We start from the raw sequence: 13,780 nt of genomic DNA on the forward strand, positions 1-13,780 counted from the left end.
TCCTTCCTGCAAGAGGCAATAATCAGCTACTGCCATGTGGATAGCTAGCTTCAACCAGCACGCTTTCTGGTGAAGAGGGATAAAAGTGCTGTGTGTGGTTAATGCTGTTGAACAAGTGGGTAAATGGAACTTCTGCCCTATGTAGCGTCCCCAGTCTTTAAAGCTGATGTTGATGTTGCCAAGTGTACAGCCAGTGACTTGAATTAGGGTATTTCAACTCCTGAACTTTTGGAAGATGTGCAACGTTGTACATGCATTACTGTGGATTTTGAAGTGGCCAAATAATGTGCTCTTCCAGTCTAAGAACCGTCTGGACAAAAAGGTCATTAGTTACTCGATGTAAACCATTGCATTACTGTGAAAAATGCACCACTTAATGAAATTTTAATCACAGAGCTTTTATCCAGTTAATAAAAATCTCCTTCCAGTTTTTAAGGATGTTCTTGACTCTTATTTCCTATTCTGTCTTTGAGTGGTAGGAGCCACATGGCTGGCCATTGCTATTTGTTTCTGAAAGTGAAAATCTGGTTGTACTAAAAAGAGCAGAGCTGTCTCTTAGTGTGTGTTTGTGTTTGTGTCTCTAATTTTTGCAGTGAAGAACGTAAAAAAAACCAAACAAACCCAACCTTTTTTTTGGTTGCTATAATATCCCAAGTCATGGGAGTCTTGGCAGTCTTCGCATTTTTATCAATTTACCAATGCAGACATAGTCCAGTAAGCTTCTTGGTGAGTAGTACCTCACATATAGTGTGTCTTCTATATGTTAAAGTATCTGTTTGATAGTGCTTTTTACAAGTGTGATAAATCTTAGTAATTTTCATGTGTGGGCTATTTAATCTACCTGGTTCTATTTCACTTATTTTCAAATCAGCCTTCTGCTGCTTTTCACAGTGGGAACTGAAGTTGGACAGGGAGGAGATATGAAAGTGCATGTATAGGGCACATACTATGGTGGGCTGAATGCACAAAGCTGCAATATTGTCACTGGATAGCTAACCATTCAGAGCATAACTTCTTAATAATAAAGAATTTTTTTTTACTTTTATTAAAACATCAGACATGTGAAACTTATCAAACAGAAGGCTCTATGCTGAGCTGGTTTAAATTGGCATGGCTCCATGGGTTTCAGAGAAGCTCTGTCAAGTCTGATCAGCTGGGGAGCTGAACAACAAGGTTTGCATTCAGAGATTGTTTCCCTATCGGTACACCTTGACAATTTCCATTCCTGTTAGTGTTTCATAACCAAAATCAAGTACAGCATTCAATAAACCTCTTTTGCCAACAAATACACTGTAACAGTGCTTTGACTTCAGTGATTTTGCAGTGACCTGTAGGGCTTTAAGAGGGGTTCGTGTTATAAAAAAGGCAGGTGTTATCCCCCTTCTTACAGGTGGGAAAGCTGTGGGAGCTGCCAAACCTCACACGATGTAAATAACAGAAATCAGCCCTTTGCATGCTGGTGCAGAGTCTTATCATGTTGAGTCATACCTGTAGGACGTAACATAAGTTAATCTGAGAAGTCTTTGTATTGACAAAATCATCTAATAATTAAAAATTTATTTAATTTGACTGTTGTTTCCATTCATTTAGGTTCCCTGTGGTGGGTTTGTTGGGGTGGTTTTGTATTTGCATTTTTCTTAGATATATCATCTGGTACATTTGGCTAAGGAGGTTCTGGAATAGATTAAACCCAAAGTGGAGACTGTGTTTGCATATGTGTTAGTATAATATAAATATTCCCACTTGGTTTTTCCAAAGCCTGTTATTAAAAAAGCTCATCAGCATAAATGCACTCAGGTGTAACATTTTTGTCTTAGAATGATATTTTTGTTTAAAACCTAGTGCCGTTAAATTGGTGGTCTTATTGCAAGTATTATAGAATTCTGCTGTACTTTATGGAATATAACAACATCATACATATACATATGGAATACAAAAATATCATACATATACACATCAAACAGTAGTTCATGTAAGAAGGAAGCTCTGTTTTCATCCTGATACCACAGAATTGGTAAAGGCTGCTGAGGAGTAAATACTGATTGAATGACGGCTGTAGTGTTTATGGTATGCTTTCTAGCAGTCTGTCAGTCAACATGTGCCAAGAGATCTATGATTGCAACTTAATCAGTTTTAGTTACTGGTTTCATCCCCTAAAAGGAGCGATAAAATAGCTTATTTTGTTTTCAAAAGCAAAATACAAGGTTTTGATCCTGTTTTGACTTAAAACTTCAATCCAGCCAGCTTCACTGATGAATTTTTGACTCAGCATTAGGCCAGCAGCTTCAAAGGTTTCATCCTGTCAATCTGTTTTGCTTTTTCACACCATGTGAGAATCAGGCTTGCTGAGATTCCTAATGGTAAAGTGTGCAAATGCATTATATGGGCTGAAATTTCTAATAATCAAACCAAGCTGAATTAGCATGATGTGATACAGATGAATACAGCTTAATATCTCGTATTTATGTAGCTATTACAGCTCATAATAGACATTATTGTACAGGCTTCTCACTTGTCACTTGTAAAGCCAGCCCTGGCTGGCTTGTGCGTGATTGTGCAATGGCAGTAGTTAACACAGCATGAATATGGTGTTGGAGGCAGAACTGAGCTTGTTTGTACCTTTTGTAATACTGTGCACAATAATTCGGTCCTTTAGACATGACTGAGACAGACTTCTCTGAAATAGGGCTTGTGATTATTCCATTTATAAAGGCTTACTAATTATTCACTGAAGCCTGCTTTACAGTCATTTTGTACTAGCTTAACTGTTTCAGTACAGGTTTGGATTTTTTTTCTCACTGTTCTTTAAACTGAAAGAATAGAATTAGGGTGATGCCAGGTATGGTGAATTACACTGTTACAGATACATCTTGTGTAAGTCCTCTTAACGGATTGTTCCCCTTTATGCATGGGCACCCCAAAAGTGGTAAAGTTAGAACAATGCAAAAGCTCTTGCTTCTGAACTAAGGAAATACACACAATAAAAAATAGCTTAAATACAAGTCAGGAAAAACCAAATAATTTACGTGACGAGGTTTTTGAGTCAGTCTTTTTTTACTGCCACCATAATTATTCATTTGTTAAGAGGTATGGTCATAAAGACAGACTCAAAATTCTCTGTCATGTTTAATTAGTGTCCTATCTCTGTAACTGGTAAGAGCTTTTTTCATATGATTTTCCAGGTCTGACATATGTCAACCATGCTTTTTCATAACTTGATACATAGTTTTGGTGCAAATGTTCCCTAACTTTGTGTTTAAGCAAGTTATTAACAAAATAGAGCTGAAAGGAAGGCAGAGAGGTAAGTGGGAATGAAGAAACTTAAATCACATACTGTTCTGTGGAGTTGGGTTTTTTTCTATTAACAGCCTCACCAAAACAGACCCACAAACCCCCTCCCAACAAATAACACCCCAAAACGCCATCTTGAAATTAGTCAAGACTACTTGAAAGTAGTCAACCAAGTTAATAAAATTTGTTTCTTCTTCACTTTGCAAATATGATTATAACTGTTATGGAAAAAACCTACAGAATATTTTGAATAACGATTTGGATCATAACTATTTCAATTTATGCTCCAGAGAAATGACACCTGTTTAAAAATTAACAAACATATTTTCCTTTGTTATTATTTTTTAGGCAGATATTTTGTAGCCCTAATTAAGCACCAGTATTCTTCAGTCTTTATGTTAATCTGAGAGGTACCTGTGACTTACGCCAAAAATGACATTTTTTGAATTGAGGGTCAGTTTCAAGTGAAAGGTGAACTCTAAAGCACACCAGAACACATGGTGAGAACTTAAAAAAAATACAGGAAGATTACCTCAGATTGCTTTTCTAAGAAAAAAACATCAAGTTAACCTTTCTGAGTTAGAGTTTGGGCAACAATAACTCTTCTGTCTGTATTTCATTACTTTTTATTTAAGAGTCTCTGCTCCACACTAACATAGTGCAGACTGTGTAGAATGTAGAAACTGCTTCCACTGCTTTGATAGTAAGAACGTGGGTGCATTAGTAGTGTATGTATGTTTGTACATATGCAGAGAAAAAGCAAAAGTGGGTTCTGAGCTGCACTGAGTCATCGGCTTACCTTTTTTTCTCCTTTCCATCTCATATACTTTGCATGAAAAGTTGTACGCAATTAGTTCTAGTTTGTAGTGCCTTTTGGCTTCTGTTGTTATATAGCATATTTGTGCTCCTATTAAGGGACTGACAGCATGGAAAATGACCTTTTTCTTTTTTTTTGCCTTACAGGTAAGGTCAGGTACAGACAGCAGTGCTGTGGGTTCATGACAGCTCTCCCCTGTTATAGTACTATTTCCTAGTACAGTGCCAACTACCCAGAAAAAACCTCATCAGTAGTTAACCCATGCATGTTCTGCTTCTGCTAGTACTGAGTAGATGGCAGAATGTTGAAATGATTTGTAGGGATAGTCCTAATTCCTTTATAAAACCAGTTGAAGCCATAGAAATGTCAGTTCTGATTCAGGGGTATGGTATGGTTTGGTGTCAGTCATACCATGCCTGTTTTCTAGCCAGCTGCTGGTGTCCCTGCTCGCAGCTCCCCCTCAGTAATTCAGCTCTTGCGTTCTTTTGGCCTTCAGGTCCCTGTGCAGTTATGCATGCACTAGCTATGCCATCAGCCTGATCCTGTAAATTCAGTATGTATGAGTAGTCTTACTGAATTTCTAGGAATGACCTGGGTCAGGTTTCAGCTTCTTCGTATGTGCAACTATTCAAAGGTTCTGGGGAGGGGAAGGCAGTGCGGGGGGGGGGGGGGGGGGGAGAAGATCTGGGAATATGATTCCCATGGGAGAGTGGGTTCTTAGATCAGAAATCGGTGTGAGCTGAGAGAGATTTGCAGTACCTGTGAATCCCAGCACAGTTGGGAACTGGATCAGAAACTGTTACTTAGCTACTTTTCAGGGAAACTTGTTCCCCATGCATGAGGTATGATCCCATCCCTGGCTTCCTCTGTGCTGGAGATGATAATAGTTGTTTGGCTTGGAGATTGGAGCTTTTGCCACCTTTTTTTATGGACATTGTCTCACATCTGTGAAAGCATCAACTCCTGGTTTACTGTGAGAGCTGGGTTCTTTTGCTGATAGCTCAGCAACAGCGGAAGCTGGAAGCAAGGAACTGGTGTGACTCCAGGCCAGAGCACTGCAGATGGCTTAAGACAGTGTTGCTAAGCCAGCCTGCACCTTACAGGAATTCAGCCAAAGCAGTAACTCCCTTGGAATTACTGCATGTGTTTCAAATAGAGACTTTCCAAAGTGACAGTGTGGCATGCTGCACCACTGTGAGCTCAGGGAGCTCCTGCTGTTTGCCTTTCTGCTGGGATTACCCAAATTCCGAAAGAAATCGTAGAACTTGCTTCCTGTATTACAGAAGGAATGCAATAGCACAGGGTTAACAAAAAAAGAGAGCTCGTGCAACAGGCATCATGGTATATATCATATAAGAGCCTCTGAAAGATGGCTCAAGTCATATTCCTGCAAGAATTTACATTTCCTGGTTCTTCTATTCCTTGTCATAGCTTCTCCCCTGTGATTGTTCTTCAGTCTTCATTTAAGGCCTTAGATGGTAAAAACATGGATACAAAAGTGAATGGAAGTATTAGCATCTATTTAAGCAACAGCTCAGATTTGACCAGCTGCATCAAAAGCTGTGAAGTGCTTTCCAGAGGGATTTATTTGATAAGCAAAGTACCTAAACCTCAGTTACTAGTTATTTGGGGCTCAGATCTGCTGGCATGCAGCAGAATCTACTCAAAATCTGATGTGTTATGTGAGAAGTGTTGTATAAATCTTTGTCAGCAACTTTATTTTTAAAAATTTTTAATGAATCCTTTGGGACCTACTTTTAAAAAGGGAACTGAGGAACTGATCCTCTGTCTGGTAAGGAAAGAATTCTTTCCAACACAATGTTCTGTTTTTTCAGAATTTAAATATATGCTATTTTATAGTTTTTCATGTGTAGGTTGAAAAATACATCTTCTAGCTCAAAGATGCATGCCTTTGCAGAAATCTCACTTTTTCTAACATCAACAGTACCTCACTTTCATGTCTCACACTTCATCTCTTAAGTATGTGCTCTGCAACTTTATATGGGAACTGCTAAATTCCAAAGTGCCATCTAATGTTTGTCAGCAGGACAGCAACTGGTTTATGCTAATGATTATAATAGTGCAAAGCAGTGACCACATTTACCCTAAGCATCTCAGAAATATTTTTGCAGTTTCACTTGCCTTGAAAGTCTCAACTTCTTTTGTTTCATGTGAATTTTTATTAAGTGAGGTTTTGGAAGCAACTGAAAGGCAAGGATTTTCTTATTTTGTTCACCAAGATTTGTGAAAGAATGATCTTCCACAGCTGTTAACCTTTCTGGCCTGGAACTGTGTCAAGTTTAAATTATTTCATTTGAATGACAAATTCAGTTTCATAATTTTCTATGATTTTACATTGCTTTACTAACAGAACTGTGTTTTCTTCCAGAAGTACATATAAGAAAAACACATAAAAAATAAATTCTGCTTGCTGCATGTACCTTATTATGTAAACTGGCATCTAGGTGGTTCTTTGCATGATGTCTCTGAGTGTTGCAAGATCAGGTACCTGCAAGTAATTATTAAAAATGTCTTAAAACAGGAACATTCAAATGTAAACATTAAAGAGTAGTATCAGGTTTAACAGGACTTTTGTAAAAACACATTTCTAGTCGCTTTTACTACATTTGCTTCTTGATAATTAACATGAAAACATCTTACATTTTAAAGTTGTGATTTATTTTTCATGTTCTGCTGCTTGTTTATTTCTCAGCTGAGACAGCAGAACATGATTTATTGTACTGTTTTTTTAAGATATTTTTTTTCTCTTATATTTTAGTTCCCAAGCATACTACTGTACTAGTTCAGCTGGGATGTTGAGGAAGAAAGATTTAAAACCTTCACAAAACCTTTTTGCACTGTATCTCTCATTTTTATGAAAAGATTTTGTTACTAATACAGGCCTTGATCCGTATGTGTACAAGCAAAGCAGACCTTTATCCCAACAGGGCATTGCACAGGAGTCGGTCTGTCTTCGTAAGCCTCTACTCTTGCAGATCCACATGTGGCCACAAGAATGTTTTGCAGAAACTTTAAAACTGGCAAACAGGCAATTTCCGCTTCCCCTGAGCCCTCTGAGCTTTGGACCTGAAAGGTTCAACTTGGCTTTTAAAACCAACAATTTTCCACAATTGCATTTCAGCTGTCTGCAGTATCTGTAAACTCTTGCAAACTAATGCTGAAAGAGCCCCAAATGAATGCTGGGTTATGATGACATTAACAAATTACTGAGCCTTTCGCTAGTTTAGGCCATCTTGTTAATGGTTCAAATTATGCTCTCGCTTGCTTTGTCACAAATCTGTCGTAATTCACTGAAGTCATTGGTGTGACTGAGAACAGAATGGCCAAAGAGGACCATGGACAGCCTGAGGCTGTGTGCCAACTATAATTAAAGCTTTGATTTAAATAAATGGCACAGTTTAAACACTATTTAAATATATCTTTAAAAAAAATCATCAAAAAACAACAAACCAAAAACCAACCAAAACTGCTTTCCTTTTTAAGCTACCAAATTACTAGCTGAAGAGAATATTTTTTTAACCATAGTTGTGGTGACTGGGAAATGCTGTAGAATACTGCCAGAGTTCATTTTAGGGACTTAATCTAAAATGTATCTTGAGCTTCTGGCAGAGTGTTTTTAGAATACTGCAGTTAAAAGTTGAAAAGAACCATAGTCTCCATGTTTCTAACCCATCTCGATTAGCTCTTCTTACTTTTTGCAGTCCTATTTTCATATGTATTTCAAATTCAAGAAACTTGCTCTGCAATAAAATTTCATACAGAGACCTTAATTATCTCTTCAGAAGAAAATCCAAAACAGCTTCAGGTTTTGGTTTGAGGAGGTTAGTAATTACCATAAAAATCAGTTGATTGTACAGACGGTTATCAATCCAGTGTGTAATGGCAAACCACATTTTTGCCCTCTGGGTGAGAGAATGACATGTTAAGCTGGTATCTTCTGAGCAAGTGATTGTGATGTGCAGCTTCAAATACAGCACAAATCATGTGGAAAATCCAAAAACTAAAACCAAATCGAAGAAATGAAAAATGGTTAATACTGCATATGTCTTTCCTGCATTTGAGTGTCTTTGTTTTCCTTTCCAATAACTACAGCATGAAATTATGGTCACAGTACCAACCATAAATTTGATTTGTTTTCCTTGCTGTTGTCATTCTGTTATAAAAGTAATGGTATTTTTTTAATTTTTTTTCTTCAACTGGAGGAGGTTTTTCTGGGGTTATTCCTGTAAAATTAGTTGATTCTTACTAAATCAAGCTGCTGGGAAGAAACATAGGTCATTTATTCAACTGCGACCTATATGCAGTGACATGTAGCTTCCTCTGTCCTTTATTTCTAATGTAAGCAGTGCTGTCACCAGGCTGTCCTTGTTCTCATCCTGTCATATGACAACTTGGATGAAATGGAGTTGACTGATATTAAAGGTAGCAAGATTGAAGCTGTGTTTGTATACAAATGAAAAACCCCTGAACTTACTGAAATACCTAATGGTGTCCCTCTGCAGAAGGTGTGTCTGCTTCCTCTTTGCCATGTGGTTCTTCAGTCTTGTGATCCTTTAGACATCTTCTTTAATACTGGATTCTTAAAGAAGGGTGACACATAAAATCATCCTCCATTTATACACAAGTAGTCCCTGATTGAGGCAGTCTGGCTTCATCTCCATTTCTAACCTTGCAGTATGAAAGCAAAAACATTGTCAAAACTACGTTGATGGAAGTGTTAGAAGTATCCTGGTGGATTTGTCCTACTAGAGTCACACAGCCATTTTGGAGTGAGTATGGATGCTTTGAAAGGGTTTACATAACTTTTCAAATATATTTAAAAATTATGGAAATGGTAACAGGAAAACCAATTTCAAAATGTATCTTGGAGATACAATGTCTGTTTTCATTTGTCTGTATTAGAATCGTTACAGTAGGGCACACTGACACATCATGTTCTTTAGTCCTCTCACCGAGTACATTTGCTGCTTGAAATACACAGAACGGCAACAAAATACCCTCAGCGTGGAAGTACCTATATGAACGTAGGCTATCTAATTCAGAGAGTTGCCATGGATGGTTGTGGTGTTTTGCCTATATGGTTAGCTGGGATTTTTGATTCATCTTGTGCCTTCTTGCTCTGTTGGGTTTATGGAAGTTACATATCACTGAAGCCATATGTTATGTTTCCAGGCAGAGCTGTAAACCATTTCATTTTTACTGCCTCTGAGAGCAGATCAATCTGTAGTGCAGCACTAGTGATGGAGAATTTTTTAAAGGTAATGGGAGAAAATAAAAAAAAAGGGAGCTTGGCCCAGATACTATACTACTCTGTCTTGCAGAGAATTAAACCCTTTCTTATTTATAAGATTTTAATTTCTCAGAAGAAAGGTTTTCACCCTACTTTTACAGCTGGGAAAAATGTGACAGATTAAGAAATTAAGGTTCATTTAAAAAAAGGGGGGCGGGGGGGAGGTTGTGATGTAGTCAGCAGTCTGATACTAATGGATAGAGTGTTTGTTGCCAGAATTTGGAAGTTCAGTACAATGTTAGGGATCTAATCCATTACTCTTATTTAGGTAATTAGTTCTTTTACTTCAGCACTGCCAAGTCCCAGCATTCAGAATTATATGAGCTGGTAAAATATTGCAAGCAGCTAAGGAATAAGAGGGCTTGAGATGTATTTTGCCTTTTTAAAAAAATAATTATAAAAAAAGCATTGGCTTTGAGTCAAAACATTTTCAAAATTTACTTTACAAGCAGAAAGCCTACAAACATCTCTTATAGTTTTGAATGGAAAATTATGTTTTTAAATAACAACCTAACTCCAGAAGGTGGGACTTCAACATTCAGCAATGCTAATGTTGCATAGCTTGGACAAATACCTGTGGGTTTACAACATGAGAGAGTTCTTATGTGAGTAAGAATTGGCAAGTCCATCCAGGAAGGTTTTCAGTTTCATCGTTTTGCATGCAAGAGTAGCTGCTTCAGTGCCCTATAGATACAGACTTTATAATGTTTTTTTCTTTGACAGTGTATAAAGGTCTGGCACATATCCATGTGCATGCTTAAACTGAATGGTACTTTCTATGCCAGCATGGCCTCAACAAAAGTTGAGCTATTTTCGTTTGTTAACGAAGAAAAGTTGGACAAGGAGAAGGGGCCAGGGGGGGAGAGTGCTGTACAAAAGTCCGAGAGACTCATGCAAAATGTGTCCCTTTTGCTTTAGCCTTCAAGTATTTTATTAATGGCCACTACCAGTTGCCTCTGAATCATTCCGCTGTAGATAGAGCATATTCTTTCCCTCCAGTGAAGCAAATAACTTTGCTTCAGCTAAACCTTGTGGAACATCTACTATTGCCCTTGTCAACCTTTATGGCATTTATTTTTAAACAAATTAGGATTGGAGTTGGGTAACGCAGTTCTGCCCTGTTCTCTGCCCCGAAAATCAAAACCTTAGCTCTAATGTTTGGCTGGAATGCTGACACTGGCAGTAACAGGAAAGCTGAATTTAGGATTAAATAGGTCTGAAACCTTCCTTCTGGTCTTAAATGTCAGTATAGGAGATGCCACCTTTTCATGTTGATCTGGTAGGATGTTAATTAACATGTTAATTACACTGATACTGGAGGCACATTTTAGTATTTTCAGGGAACATGAAGCTGGGAAGAAAAGACACTTTGTACAAAGGCACCTATTCTGATAACTGAAGAAGATTAAATTGTAATGTACCTTCCTTTTTGCTTTATGGCTGGTCTTGCTGTCTCTGACTAGCCCTGTTTTCCAGAGGTAGTCTCTGTAATTTGAGGCAGTAGCTTTCACTCCCTAATTACCATTGTCCAGCCACCAGCTGTTTCAGGGGTGGTTTTATTTATTACTTTGGTTCACCGCAGGACCCACGTATGGAAGAGGAAAAGCAACCCTTACCCCTCGGCCAGTGACTGCAAGTGGTGCTGGTCATTTAGTGCTGGGGAGGATGGAGCCGGCTGCCCCTCAGGCCTGGCTGACTGTGTACGGCTGGAGGCAAGGCTTTGGTCCTGGGCTGGGGAGGCATGCCCACCTGCCCCGGGTGGTCGGGGCGGGGGGGGGGGGGGGAAGACTTCAGGTGCTGGCAAGATTGGGTTACACCTACCTACCTAGGTCTCTTCAGACTTGATGCCTTAATCTATTTATTAATACCTACCCTTTCTGCAATTTCTTGGAAAAGGCATCAAGAAGGATCAGATCTTCAAGTAAGAAGTATGGGAGGCTCTCCTCCTTCCCAGCAATTTCATGGAGGCTTGCAGCCTGGCTGCCTGCTGGAAGATGGAATATTGAAGGCTGGGTACTTCCAGTTTACTAGCAATAAATGGACGTGAAAGCTGTGCTGTATCACACTGTGAGGTCCCAGGTGTTGTTGCAGAATGTGGTGACTGCAAGGTACAGCACATCTGGCATTCATTTTGGCGATGAGTAATTTATCAAGACAATCATTTAATGAATGCGGGCAGGCTTGTGGGCAGGTGAACTCTTAAAAAATGAGGCCAGTTGTACTTTGTGCTGTAAGCCTCTCTGCATCTGTGTAAGGTGGAAAAGGGAGGAGGCTGTGGTGGAAGATTATCTTTCGCTGGTGTTTGGTGCGTTAAGGATGTATTAATCTCCAAGTGCAAAAAGTAAGCAAGCGAGAGGATTTCCTTTCTTGTGCTGTCTTGTTAGACCTTCCTGTAATTCGCGAGGCAGCCGCGCTGGGGGTGCAGACGGCATCTGGGGGCCTCTCTGTCCCCCCCCCGTCGTCCCCTCCCAGCAGTAGGTTCGCGGGTGTAGAGTCGCCGGTAACAGTCGTTTCGCTCGGTGACATTTTTCCTCTTTGTCTTCGCAGCCCGGCGGGAGCAGGGCGGGGGGCGGGCAGGGACGCGGGGAAACCCCGGGGGGCTCCGGGCGGGCCGGTGCCGGGGGCCCGGCAGAGGCGGCCCCGCTTCTTCCGCCTCCCCCGCCGGGCGGCCGCCGGGCGCCCCCCGCTCCCCGGCGCGCCGGGCGTGGCCGCGCCCCAGCCCGCGACGGCTGCGGCTGCCCGTCAGTGCCGCCCCCCGGGACGGAGCCGCCGGGGCCAGCCATGTGAAGGGCTCGGCCCTGGCGGGAGGCAGCCGCCGGCCGTGCTGGGGGTTGGCTTGGCGTTCTGTTTTGTGCCAGGGGAGCGGCGCGGTCGGTGGTGTGCCAGCCCTGGATGGGCTCTGTCCGTGGGGAGGCTGCCGAGGGACTCAGCGGCGAGGCTGCTGGGCGGGCTACAAAAGGAGCGGGCTTGCCCGAGGAACAGGGCTCTGGCGGCTGTCAGAGGAGAAGGTCCGCGGAGGGTCTGCAGGAAGCTGGAGGTGTGCCCTGCTAGGGACCGCGCAGCCGGCACCGGGCATAAATGCCTGCGGAACTCAAACAGGTTAGTGCGAAACTTGCGTCCTTTCCCCTCGGGCTCCGGCGGTGTGTGCGGCCGCGTGTGCCCGGCTCCGCTTCTGGGCGAAGGAGGTGGCTCTCGGCCGGTGGAAGGGGCTGTTTACTTGTGTTCTCATTTTTTAGCGAAGAAGTAAGAGCAAAAGCTGAGCTGCTCTTTCTAACAGAGTGTTCGAGAGAGGTTTTGCTTTTGTCTCTGGTGCACTAACTGGTGAAACACCCGAAAAAGCAAGCCATTGTTTTCTTTGACCTTCTCGTCCTGTTCAATAAATCTAAGGAACTCTCTGACATGAACTGCTAGAAATAGTGCTTTTAAAGAAGAAAGCTTTGCTATTGTGTGTTCGTTAAATGTTTGCTTTTCCCATACAGCGTTCTGTTGCTTTCTCTTTGGTTTTGTTGTTGAACATACCAAAGAAATAACTTCGGTTTTGCCCTCAAAATGTTATCTTAAACTAAGAGCCCTCTTGGCTGTCACCTGAGTAACTGTAATAGACTTGTAGCTCTGTGGGAAAAGATTTTGAATATTATTCTTTACCTTGGAGTGTCATTGGGCTTTGCAGAGTAAAGCTGTTGCAGACTAGATTTAAATAAATAGAGATCATATAGAGTCCTGTAATGTATAGGTGCTTATCTTGTTAACCTCCTTCATCTACCTTGTAAGCCTCAGGAAACCCTACAAATTCAGGTGATGGCAGGGTAGAGCTGCTCCTCAAACTAGGATGAGGGGTTATCTTTTTCTTAACCCTTCTTTTTCTTCTGTGCCTTTTTAACTTAAAACACAGTATTTTAGGATAAGAAAATGCAGCAATAATGCATTACTGAGAATACATCTATGAATTTGTTTAGGTTCAGTGCACAGGAATCATTAGAGGTGCTTCAGTTTGGTGTGATCATGCTGTGTTCTACTTCTCCAGCTCGGTAACAGAAGGCTGAATCATTTCTTGATGCAAATAGGATGTTGGTTCCCTTGAGGGGAAAGTAGCCCTTTCAGCTGGGCCCTTGAGTGATCATTTCTTTGTCTGTAGGCAGCCTCTGCAATCACTCCCTGCCTGCTAGAGGTGACTGAATCCTGGTTTTGTTTGAGTGATTCTCCGTGTGTCATGCTACCTGTGGACTTCTTAGAGAGGAAGGGATTTTCTTTGTGTATGTGGTCCTGTTTGTACTTCCTCACGAGGAGTTGCTGTACGTGTCAAGTTGCATGCAATAGGTTGTCGATTTTTAGGTAGATATATGTTGATTTTTAGATAGATG

The 13,780-nt window shown here is 40.8% G+C and overlaps 1 protein-coding gene across 11 annotated transcripts in view; it reads left to right on the forward strand.

Annotated features, from left to right (window-relative positions):
• ARVCF (ARVCF delta catenin family member) overlaps window positions 1-13,780 on the forward strand; it is a 290,531-nt gene that overhangs the window by 121,442 nt on the left and 155,309 nt on the right. For 3 of the 11 annotated variants that reach the window (XM_080373940.1, XM_080373941.1, XM_080373943.1), the window contains exon 1: window positions 3,519-12,518. The exons of the other annotated variants lie outside the window; for them this stretch is intronic. In XM_080373940.1, coding sequence (XP_080230066.1) covers window positions 12,498-12,518 — 21 coding nt within the window. In that variant the 5' untranslated portion in view covers window positions 3,519-12,497. Of the gene's footprint in view, window positions 1-3,518; window positions 12,519-13,780 lie in introns of those variants that run through there. 11 annotated transcript variants of the gene reach the window in all.

This window comes from Falco punctatus (genome assembly GCF_963210335.1).
Source record: "Falco punctatus genome assembly, chromosome: 1".
NCBI lineage: Eukaryota > Metazoa > Chordata > Aves > Falconiformes > Falconidae > Falco > Falco punctatus.